The sequence below is a fragment of the Heteronotia binoei genome, chromosome 1 (assembly GCF_032191835.1).
Source record: "Heteronotia binoei isolate CCM8104 ecotype False Entrance Well chromosome 1, APGP_CSIRO_Hbin_v1, whole genome shotgun sequence".
Classification (NCBI taxonomy): Eukaryota; Metazoa; Chordata; class Lepidosauria; order Squamata; family Gekkonidae; genus Heteronotia; species Heteronotia binoei.
Genome location: NC_083223.1, coordinates 115,404,533 through 115,417,024, shown reverse-complemented (window position 1 = coordinate 115,417,024; position 12,492 = coordinate 115,404,533). Strand labels below are relative to the sequence as shown.

General features: G+C 41.5%; 1 protein-coding gene across 8 annotated transcripts in view; it reads right to left on the bottom strand.

Moving 5' to 3' along the window:
• LAMA2 (laminin subunit alpha 2) overlaps positions 1-12,492 on the bottom strand; it is a 900,941-nt gene that overhangs the window by 659,211 nt on the left and 229,238 nt on the right. For all 8 annotated transcript variants that reach the window (XM_060239150.1, XM_060239173.1, XM_060239164.1 and 5 more), the window contains exon 3: positions 7,399-7,511. In XM_060239150.1, the coding sequence (XP_060095133.1) occupies positions 7,399-7,511 (113 nt within the window). The remainder of the gene's footprint in view (positions 1-7,398; positions 7,512-12,492) is intronic.

The following is a 12,492-nucleotide window of genomic DNA, read 5'->3' as shown; positions in this document are numbered from 1 at the left end:
GGATAACATATGACCCAAGTTTAGGGTAGTGACCATCAACAGCATTTAGGGAGGGGGCCAGATTATAAAGAAATAAATTGAAAAGGGGCTAGAATACAGCCCTGTTTGACCCCCTGGATGGAAGTGATTCTTGGAGTTAATGCCCCTAGGCCTGTCGTTATTTGAGTAGTTATACCCACTTGGTCCTGCCACCACTGGTCCATGTAGGTAAGTCAATATAGTAAGACACAGTATAACGACACTCTGTGTACTTAACTATATACAGGTTTATTTACAATATATACAATCTCTCAGCAAAGTGCTCCGCCAACCAACCATATAGAGTAGAAGGATATTATTGTACAGCACAGCATTGCTTATATACACATACACATAGCTTTTGTACCAATGAGCTTTAAGTGCTGAGTCATTCTGCACTCATCACCATATCCTGGTTAGAACCAGTTTTACTTGGCTGAGCCTTGCTGGAACACTGATGTCATCTGTTTTGACACTGGCTGTCAGATCAGCATGCTTCCATGCTAGTCACTTGCCTCATGCCTTACTGAGCATTTTTATATGCTAACAGGGCCATTATACAGCACTTGACAGCTATTAAGGGAATACATTTTATGGATAAGAAAAAGGTGTTTATCCAGACCCATGATGTCCAGTTTATTCCAGAGAAAGTCCTTGGGAATAGAGTCAAATGCCCCTTTTAAATCAAGGAAGGCCATAAACAGCCTTCTCCCCCCTGTACTACTGTATTTCTCTATCAGATGGTTAAGAGTTATCCAGTGATCCAGTGTAGACTTCCCAGGGGAAAATCCAATCTGTTTCCTACTTGGGAGATTTTGCTCTTGCATTTATGAAGTAAGTTTCCCCAAGAGGTGTCTCACATATAATTTGCCTGCTATATCAAGCAGACTAATTGGGGGGTAGTTCTCTGGTGCTTGTGGGTCACCCTTCTTGTAAATTGGGACCATTTTGGAATTTGTTCATGATTCAGGCATGGTCCCTGTTTTATCGATCACTGTGAAGAGAGTTGCCAAAGGAGAAGCCCACCAGTCAGGATTATTTGTAAATAGTTCTTGTGGGAGACTGTCTGAGCCTGAAGCCTTCCCTGCCATCAACTGATTGATTAGAGTATTAATCTCATTAGGACTAACAGGGGGCCATTCAGGTAGATTGGGGGGTGGGATTTGTTCTTGCTGATCCGATACAATGGACAGAGGGTCAAAAAATAAATGTTGGAAGTCCAGACCTCAGCAGGGAAGGGATGTCTAAAACAATGGCTCTTCGTGTCAGAGGCACCAGTAACTAATGACCATAAAAGCTTACTGTTACGGGCAGTAGAGGCATTAATAAGTAAATCCCAGTTCTTAATACTTGTCTTTTCTTATGAGCCACTGTATCTTTAAGCTTATTTTTCAGTTCAAAGTAGCTCAAGGGGATATTGGCAGCAAGGCTGTTACGATAAGTGCGGTATACTGCACGCAGTTGGTATTTCAGTCTTTGGCATTCCTTATCATACCAAGAGTCTATCTTGGTATGATAAGGAATATGACAGGGAAACTGGATTTAGCAGTTGATTGCTGTTTATAGAAGTTAATTACAGAAGAAGTTATATTGTTATTAATTTGGATGGCCTCAGAAGAGTTTTCAGCTTCGACCAGTTGTTGATTTAGTTTTGTTAATTTACTTGTTTGGAGCAATTGGTTAATGCTCTCATGAACTTTCACTGACCATCTAACTCTTGGAGGGGCAGGCATATTAACAGGAGCCAATCTCATTTCCTTCCTTGATTGAATAAAGAGCTTACTAGATAAAGGAAATGTTGTTGATGTTGTTTACATTAATTTCAGTAAAGCTTTTGACAAGATTCCTATGATATTCAGATGGGTAAACTAGAGGCTTTTGACAAGATTCCTATGATATTCAGATGGGTAAACTAGAGGACTGTGGACTGACTTTGGAATAGTTAGGTGGATAGGGAACTGGTTGGAGAACTGCATTTAAAGAGTAGCTGTGACTGGCATTTCATCTAAATGGAGGGAGGTGTCCAGTGGGGTCCCACAGGGCTCAGTTTTGGGCCCTGTACTTTTCAATGTTTTTATCAATAATCTGGATTAGGGTGTGGGAGGTCTACTCATTAAATTTGCAGATGACATCAAATTGGGAGGAGCAGCAAATACACCAGAAGATAGAGATAGAATTTAATGAGATCTGAACATGCTGGAAAAGTGGACAAGATGCAATTTAACAAAGATAAGTACCGAGCTCTTAATAACAAAAAGGAGAAACATGCATAATGGATGGGGGATATACTTCTGGGTAGCAGTGTGTGTGAACAAGATCTTGGGGTACAGGTGGACCATAAATTAAATATGAGCAGCCAGTGTGATGCAGTGATAAAAATACCATCTTGCGGTGTATCAACAGAGGCATACATCCAGATTGCAAGATGTCAGTTCTATTGTACACTGTATTAGTTAGGACACACCTGGAGTATTGTGTGCATTTCTGGAGACCTCCCATCAAGAGGGATGTGGACAGAATGAAGCAGGTGCAAAGGAGAGCAATGAGGATGATCAGGGGCCTTGAAACCAAACCCTGTAAGGAAAGGCTGAGGGACTTAGGAATGTTCAGTCTGGAGAAGAGGAGGTTGAGGGGGGACATGACTGCTCTCTATAACTATTTGAAGGGCTGTCACATACAGGAGGGCAGGGAGCTGTTCCTGTTGACAGCAGAGGAGAGGACTCTTAATAACGGGTTTAAATTCAGGGTGGGCAGGTATCAACTGGATATTAGCAAAATCTTTTTTTACAGTAAGAGTTGTTCAACAGTGGAATCAGCTACCAAGGGAGGTGGTGAGCTCCCCCTCACTGGCAGTCTTTAAGGGATGCTATAGGCTGATCCTGCATTGAGCAGAGGGTTGAGCTAGATGGCTTGTATGGCCCCTTCCAACTCTGTGATGCTATGATTCTAGTATTGTCTACCCTTCTATCCCCACACTTATTACCTTCTAAGGAGACTGGTGAGCTTACCACAGTGGTGCAGGGCAGCTTCCTGCAATCTCTGCTGCTGGCTGGCCTTGCCCAGGCAGCAGGAGCCTTGGGTGACTGTGCCTGCAAGATAATATGCAGGGGAGGGGAAGGTGAAGGGAGGCCAGCAGTGCCACTGGGAAAAAGAAGGGTTACCTCAAGGGACTCTCTGAAGCAGGTGGAAGGTCTAGCAGTCCAGAAACTGCCTGGAGAAATATGGATTGTATCATAGCCCTAAGGAGTAGGGGCTAGGAGAGGTTTTTAAACACTTGGAGGGTTGAGGAACAAGAGCCCATTGGTTGGGAGGGCAGTTACTTAATATGTGGAATGCATTGGTGGGAGTCCAGGAAGTCCCACATTACATATTCCTTTGTAAGGCCTGCCAGGAGAGAGCCAAGGAAGAAGGAGGTCAAGTCTTATACACAAAGCCAGAGGCAAGCAGAACCCAGGGAGAGATGAAACAAGGGTAAAGGAATACCCCACTCTTCCCCATTTCTGAGGAACTGCATTCTGGAAGGGGAAATGGCAGGCTAAGAGGAACAACAGCCCACTGCTTGGGAGGCCAGTCACTACAGGGGCTTAGGATGCATTAGTGGGAGCTTGGGGAAGTCTCACTCCTGGTACTCCTTTATATGGCCTACCTGAAGACAGCCAAAGAGGAAAGAGACCATGATGAAGGAATGGCATATTTCTCCCTATTGCTGATGCACTGCTCACTGGCATGCTGGAAAAGGAGAATCTGGAAGGTGAGGCACTCCCAGAATCTGGTCCCTGACTGGCAGAGTCTGATGTGTATATATCACTGACCTTCAGCCTTTTGCGGGTTTATCCAGATGATTTTATGTGTCTTGCATTTGAAAGCAGATTAAAATTATCTAATGCATTCCAGGTAGGATATTCAATCTCATGATATACTTCTGAGAAGTTTATATATTAGAATGGTATTTATAGCAGAAGATAAAAAAGGGATGTGGCAGGCTTTTTGCAAGTAGACTTTTGTATGTCAGTAAACTTTAGCAGAATGTCAAGGTTTAGCTGAAGAACTGAGTATAACCATAATGTATGAGAACAAAATGCCCCATAACCAAATTAATCCCCACCCCTGGATTGAGCACGACACAGCAGAGGGAATTTCTAATGATGCCTCAAGAGAAATGTGATAGTTTTAAGGAAATCAGGGAGATAAATTGACCGGGGAGGGAGGGGGGTGGAGAGATCCTAAAAGATTTCCAAAGTCATCTTAACTTTCCATGCATAGTGATTATTCCAAGACAGATGTTTTTGCATTCATTTTTACAGCGCTATTCTATAGAATTTTATTAGCATGCATAGGGAACTGAGGGAGGGTGTTTCACAGTACACACTTGACACTATCTTATACTGAATCAGACCCTTGGTACATTGAAGTCAGTATTTCTACTCAGACTGGCAGTGAGTCTCTAGAGTCTCAAGTAAAGGTCTTTGACATCATATCCTGCCTGGTCCTTCTAAATGGAGATACCAGGGATTGAACCTGAGACCTTTTGTGTCATGAGCCCTGACGAGGGGGAGCTGGAAAGGTTGACAGACCTGGAAGAGTTTCCAGTCAGTTTCTCAGCCGAACAATCAGCAGCTAGCCCATCAATCAGTCTCCCCACATTCCAGACACCAGTGTCAGCAGTTGACAATCAATCTCCTCCAATCTCTCCCCCTCCCATCTCAAGAATTCGAAGCAGGCTCCAGAGAGAAATTTCAGAATGAAAACATGAGGCACGCCGATGCTTCAGATCTCTCAGCCCTGAGTTCTAGCAGAGTCACTGCCACCCAGGGAGCAGGCTGATTAAAGCTCCCATATAACTTCCACTCAGGACCTGGTAACCTTGTGGAAGCAACAAAGCTATTCTCTAGCTTGCAGCCATGCTCCTTCCTGAACTCCTTGACACCCTGACCCTTTGGGCTTTTGGACACTGACTTCTGTTTCCAGTTTGTGATGTTGCTTTGGTGACTTGGCTCCTGTTTGACTTTCTGGACTTTTACCTTGGACTGGCTTTGGACTCCCACCTGCCTGCGCCCTGAGAACATGACATTCTGCATGCAAAGCGGAGGCTCTACCACTGAGCCACAGCCCTTGAGGTACCTTCAGGGCCAGTTACAATGGAATTGAGGTTTCCTAAAGTGGTCAGAGCACTTGTTAATAAGTATGTTCAGATAATAGTTATTAGAGTGGTATGGCTAAAAAGCAGCCAGGGATTTCCTTCTATAGAGAGCAAGTACTCAGAAGCAATGGGGTAAATAAATGTTTCATAATTATTTTCAGAATGTGGATGGAAAGGAAGTCAAGTTAGGCTAAGATATTCCTGCAGCAGAAGGGTCTGGACATATGATTCAGAACACAGGTTTGGAGTGGCTTCACAGTTGGACTAATGGTTTTGTTTGTGTTGGTTTGTTTTTGTTGTGAAAACAAAGTACATCCAGCAGGGGTTACATATGGCTTCAGTGGAGAACCTATTCACCTGGGGAGGAAAAGCTGATTTACGTCTGTTTTTAACTAAAAGGCAGGGCTTTTTTTGAGCAGGAACACACAGGAACACAGTTCCAGTTGGCTTGATTTTTATTGGTGTGTGGCCTAATATGCAAATTAGTTCCTGTTGGGCTTTTTCTACAAAAAAAGCCTTTCTTAAAGGAGTTATGCCATGCTAGCTCTCTTGGCATCATATCAGATTCGGCCACATGAACTATTTTTACATCTCCTGTTGCTCAGCTAAAATTAAAACCTATTTATGTCCAATTAATTTTTGTCTGCCTCTTTTTTTCCTGACCCATATTGCAGAATTTCTAGCTAGTCTCAGTCGGGGTATGAGTTATAAGGCCAACCCTACACTCAAGATAGCAGATTCAGGAGTTAATGTGGCAATCTTTTATGAAGAATGGATAAAGGGAAGGGGTGGAACCTCTTAGGTTATCTGGTCTATTTTTAATTTCTTGGATGATGTGTAGCAGCCAGAGAGTCTAAAAATGCCAAGTGTTATTTCTGGCACCTACTAGTTATTCTGTATTTGCATTAGCTGAAGGGAAATAAAACCACTTCTCTTCTGACACTCCAAGTCCTCTTACTTGCATAGCTGCCATAATCCAGCACACTTGTGAAGATCAAATGATAACAGCCTCCAAGAAACCTACACAGCTGTCATTTCATCAAACTTACTATTGAAGGAGAAGAAAATGATTGGCAGGAAATGCAACAAGAAACCTGAGGCTACTTGCTACTGAGTCTATGTAAATATATCAGGTCTTGTTAGCTAGCCACATAGATTAGACTTAATTTTTCAAAAAGCTGACACGTAACTCATTCAGTAAAATGACATCACTTTAAAAGACAACTTGGACTGAGATCATGAAACGCACCCTCTCCATTTAAACACCTTTGAAAATATGGGGGGGGGGATCTGTTGTGATCCCTCTCTTTGTATTCTGAAGGATACCAGAATATTGACACCATAGCCAAATACTGGACACCATACTCAATATTTAATATTTCTAAAAATATTCAAAATATGTATTGCAGATGTTCATGCAGCTGGCTAACTTCCACAAATAACTGCTGATGTGAGTCATCTACAAAATCAAGCAGTGCAAAATTGGAGAAGACTCACGGGAGATTGCTTCCATCCTTGTAAATTGTTATTTTTCTAACCAATTTGGATAAGCAACAATCTTTTGTTAAAATTTTATGACACTGTTGACATGCGAAAGTCAGTTATGTGACCAGGTATTTGGGAGGGGCTAGCCACCTGCAGTTACATCTACAACGACTCTAACACATGAGGATGCACAATATGAACAAATTACACCATCATAAACAGTTCACATTTTGCATTATTTGCATGAATTACTTTGTACTTCATGATAATGTAAGAGATGGCACTTAATGGCTGACAACAGACAGCCTGTTCAGGGCGGCTTGAAGCTGCCCCAAAAAGAGCTGGCCAGAAATAGACCGCCTTGGAGCTTCTGGAAGGTGCTTGAGAAAGGGGTGGGCCATGGGCACACAGGGAGCATCTGGAATGCTCATGCGTCCCATCCATGGCTCCCCAGATGCTCTCCAGGTGCTTCCTGGCCTTCCAGACCCCAGTGAAAAGGCCCCACTTTCAAATTGGTGCCTTTTTGAGCTGGCTCCTGGCAAGCTGGGGGGGGGGGTGACTTGGGAGTGGGAAGGGAATGGGAGGCAAGTGTGTGTGTGTGTGTGTGTGTGTACTTTTTTGGTCTGCCTGCCTCCCATCCCTGGGGTGGCTTTAAACACCTGTCTGTTCTCACCCAATGTGTCACTAGTAGACTAAAAAAGAGAAATTAATGATTTCACAGTTGAAATAAGTTGGCAGAAAGATATAAAGATTACCTGTCGCAGATCCAGTGTGATGGTCACATAGTGATATTCCATCCCATTTTGAATGCTAGGACTTTGCCACCAGGTATTCTTGCCATCAATTGCATTTGTTATTGGGTGTCGCACTGTTGGTTCAAAAGAAACATATCAAAGAACAGTCAGCAGGACTCAGGTTCTGCTTATTTACTGCACCATCATTTCATTCAATCTATGATGAGTATAATGCCTTACATACTGTAAGCCTTAAAATGACACCCAAAAGCTTTATTATGAAAGGTATTTTGAAGATTTATATAGATCCCCAGTACGCAGATTTCAGGTAAGAGTTTAAAACAAACAGCAACTAAAGCAAAATAACAACCCACTGTTCTTCACACATTCCCCAACAAGTACTGCTAATCATAGATTGCCTAAAACACCACATGCTAACAACTCTTCTATGCCCAGGTTAAAAGCTGCATCTTATGATAGCAACTAGGGATGGGCATGAATATAGCTCATGAACTACAGTTCTTGATGAATTTGGGCTAGTTCATGAAGTTTGTGGCACGTCAACGGGCATGACATTTTCATGAACTATCAAGCAGTTTGTGGCGGTTCATGAACAGATACATTTAAAGTCAGCCTGTCTCCATTCAATATAAATGTTTATTAAACTTCAAAGTAACATAACTTGGAGGGCATGTAAAGGAGCATCCAGGGGAGGTCCCCTGAAACTTTGATGTCTCTAGCTTGCACAGGATCCATTCTTGAATCTCTGCCTGTCAAAATGACTCCATGTTGTTTTCCCCAGAAAGCACTTTATTGAGGGTGCCTTCTTTAATAAATCCAATTCTCACTAAATTTGGAGGACAAGTAGAAAAGAGTCAACCAGAGAATCCCTGCAAGTTTTGTGTCTCTAGCTACCATGTCACAAACCTCACAAACCAAACTGGTTCGCTTGGCAGCTAGAAGTTTGTGATGGTTCATGGTTTGCAAACCAGGCATACCACAAACTGAACTAAACTGTATTTTCCAGTTCATGCCCATCCCCAATAGCAACCTACCAGGCACTGCTATGAAGACAACACTAGTAACTTTAATGATATTTGGAGAGCCCATGCAAGACACAACAAAACGCACAGGAGCAGTATGTAGTGAATTACACCCTATTAAGCTATTGTGATGGGTAAGAAAAAATTAACTGATGAATATTTATATAGAAACAGGTACTGGTTTTCAAACAGCATGGGCAATTTTGTTAGTGCAGTGACTGTTAGAAATGGTTTGTCACATTAAGAAGGGGAAATGATGAAACATATTGAAGCAGATACAAAGAACCCTAACGGAAGATATTCTGGGGACTTCTGACACCAGTTACTTTAAAAAGCTGAAATGTGCCAAAGTTGAAAGAAAAAAGCTGGTATTATAACTACATTCATATTGTAATATGAATAGAATCTAGAATGATTCTATTCTAGATCTTTTTGAGGTTTGCAAAAACCAAACACTGAGTACATATTCAAAGTGATATTTTTTGAAGAAAAGAATACCCCCTGGGCACATGCAAAAATAATATTTTTGGTTGTGTGAAAATATCTAAAGTATCTTCCTCATGCAGTTTAAAGTTCATTAAGTTGGGACCCTAATTACAGCCTACAAATAAGATCGTAATTATTACCCTGTCTGCCCACCTTTATGTATAACCTGACAACTAGTCAGAGACAGGGGGACAGGCACATGGGAGTGGCCATCAGTGACAGTGTGATGCAATTTATGGGTAAGTCTAGAAGTGATGCCATGCATATCTAGGGACTTCTGGCAATTCCTATGGAGCACTGACATCACTTCTGGGTTTTCCTCAAGTGATGTCATATCCATTTTTTTTTTAATTCTTCCTCTGCCACTTGGAGCAATGGTTATCATAATTATGTTTATCATAAGTAGTTTTAAGAATGGTTTGTGTGTTTGTTAAGAATTGTTTACTTATGTAGTAACCATTATTTGCTTTCTAGGATTTTTGCTTTTGTTGTTAAGTTTGTTTAGCCGTTCTCAAATGCTCATGTGAGATCCCAAACCAAAAGTTTTAGATAAACTGGCAAAAGAAAAAAATTGGGATCACTGGGCCTGATGAACCCTACTGACTTCCAAGGGTTTTAATTTCTATGATCCAGTTCACTGTCATTTTTGGGTCTGACCCCTCCTCCATATATATTAAAGCCGGCATTGTTTTATGTATGTGCATTTTTTTTTTCTCTTTCCCCTTGAGGCCTCAGTTTTTTTAAAAAAACTTTCCCCACTCTTTTTGACAATTTCTCTTATTACTCCATAACTAAGGTAATATTATTTTGTTTAAAAGTTTTTTCCTTTCCTTTGTGACCATTCTTATAATCTAGTGGTGCCCCCAAACTTCAGCCTTTCCCCCTGGAGCTCCAAACTCGTGTACAACCTTTAACTTGTTTTCTTTTTATTCATTTCTGTTGCAACAAAGTATATTGAGGGTTGTTCTCTGCATTTTGTATTATATGATCTATCTTTTAGCATTATGATGGTAGAACCCTTGTCCAACTGAAACTCCATGTGAGGAGGAGGAAGCCTCTAGTTTTAAGGAAGTGTGGTAGTTTGTCTAATCCATGCAACCTTATTTTAATGGGGTTATGAGTTATGGCAGCCCCCGGCCAGCCAAGGAAAGCTTTAAAAAGGGAAAGCACCCTCTAAATAGAGCGGACTGTTGTTCTGTTTGTTTGTTCTCCTAAGTATGTCTTTCCAGGCTCTTCAATATCTACCCAGAGGTCCTGGAATTTGTCTGGCCATGCCTCATTATTGTTGGAAGGAGGGCCACCCCCATAACTCCATACAAACTGAGTTGTGGAAAAAACTCATTTCCAGGGAAGCTTCTCTGCCTAGCAAAAAGGTAGCTGCCCCAGCTGAGTACAAGAGCAATCTCCACTGCCACTTCCAAGCTGTGTTTACAGAAAAAGAATTCCTTTTGGCTGCAATAAAAACAAATTTCCCTGCAGAATAAAGACTGTTACACACATCTCCATGGACTTTTGCTTGGGCTTAGCCCTGAAGGGAAAAAAAAAAAACCTCATGGTTATCTGGGGGTGGGGAGAGAAATAAAAGAATCAGTTAGGAAATGGTTTTTCTATTTTAAATAATGTGGCCAAATGTGGACCGTCCATAACTGGCAATGTTTCCAGGTATGTTTGAATGTGTTTGTCTTAATCACCCATGCTACAACAAGTTGCTGGCCATAAAGGCACATGAATTACTCCACTTCATAGTGCATATGTCCCATATTGCATGTTCCCCTTATTATGTTGCTTATTATGGTTATTGCATATTTTCCTTAGTATTATATGTTTTGGGAATTGAGATGAGTTCTTGTGTTCTTGCATCATAGCTAGTAATGTTTTATTGATAAATAAGTTTCATAGAATCATTTCAAGATTTATGTTTGCAATTTTAAACTAAATATGTATATTGCAAAGTTGTATCTTTCTAGATGTGCACAGACACCCACACTCATACACATGCACATACATGCATTATACATAGCCTCATTTTTAATTGCCTTATTTTTGAATTTGGCTTTAGCTTACAGAAAAGTTCTCATGGTTTTAAAATTTTTCATAGTCTTTACAATCTCTCAATTCACTTCTCCTCGCCACTGGCACTCTATTCCTATACTCTCTTCCGGACATGTTGAAACCCCGCTGGCAGCGCCATCTGGCGTTGTATGATCTCATCTTTGATTTTGCAGGCTTCAAAGGGGGGGGTGTGGCCAGGAGGCGCTGCCTGCCTCTATAGGGGTATCCTTCTGGAGTGACAGGACCCCAAGCTAAGGAAACAAAATGGATTCTTGTCAGAAACAGGTCAATACTCTTTGCAAAATAGCAGAGGAATATGCTGGGGTCTGGCTCTGTTTGCAACATAGGCTTTCCCCTGGTCTGGCTGCTCTCCACCTCCCATCTGGATGATGAGATTATGGGTTCAACAGGTAAGTATTGTTTCTGTTCTAATCCTCAGCCAACTGATTAAGTGGCCATCTCCTTGCTCACTTACTGCAATTCAGGTTATCCTTTGTTTACTGCTATGCTAACGTCTGACACCTGGAAAAACCCTTTGTCTTCTGTGCTTACTCCTCCTCAGGATATCCTTGCTAAATTGCTTGAACCATTAAAATCCTTCTTACAAACATTACTGAGTCAGCCTCACCTGTTGTTTTAATCTGGAAATCCCTTCAGACAACCAGGAAAGGCCATCAAGCAACCATTAAGGTCATGGGAAGGCCTCCTCCCTTCAAGCATCGTTATAGCTCTGGGAGGGCCTCCAAACCTTAAAAAACATGAGAGCAAACCACACCTCTTTGTTCAATTTGAAAACATAGGTTGTTCCTCCATTACTCTGAGTAATGGGCCTCAGACATGGCACAATGGCAGTGCATGTCTCCATCTTCAAGTTGTAACTGGACCTTTGCACATCTGGACAGGTAGTATTACCCACTTCAACAACCCCTACAAATCCCTATCAATCACCTCTATCTTTCCTTGTTCTTGTCAGCGTGTGTTTTATTGCTCGTGTGTTTGTACCTTATATACATATTTTCTAGTAAACATTAGAAAATCTATTTGATCTGGAGTCTTTTCTTGCTGGGATTGGACCTTCGTGTCATAGGTGGAAAGATGCATGCTCCTAATTCACTCTACCTAGTCTCCCTTTGCTAATTCCCCCATCTAAAAGAGGAGACTCAAGCATTTCCAGTAACAATGAGAAAAGCCTACCAGCGAGCTGGTAATCCTAAACTGAGCACATAAAGAGCTATAACCAGCCATTCTGCTAAGCAAAGTTTAATTTAAGTAGGAGGAAGGCTCCTTAGGCTGGAGAAAGCCTTCCATTGTTGCTGAGCATGGTGGCTGGATCCACTGCTCTGTATTTCATATTAAAATGTTGGTATTTGTTTTCAAGATGTAATGTATCTATAATTGGCAAGAAGCAAAAGATATGTGGATTTTCTAAATTGTTTGAAAGACATTTGTATGGTTTCCAAAACCATTAATTCAGAATTTACAAATGTTCAGTTCACATTGGGATACATTTTGTGGAACTAAATGGGAAAAACAA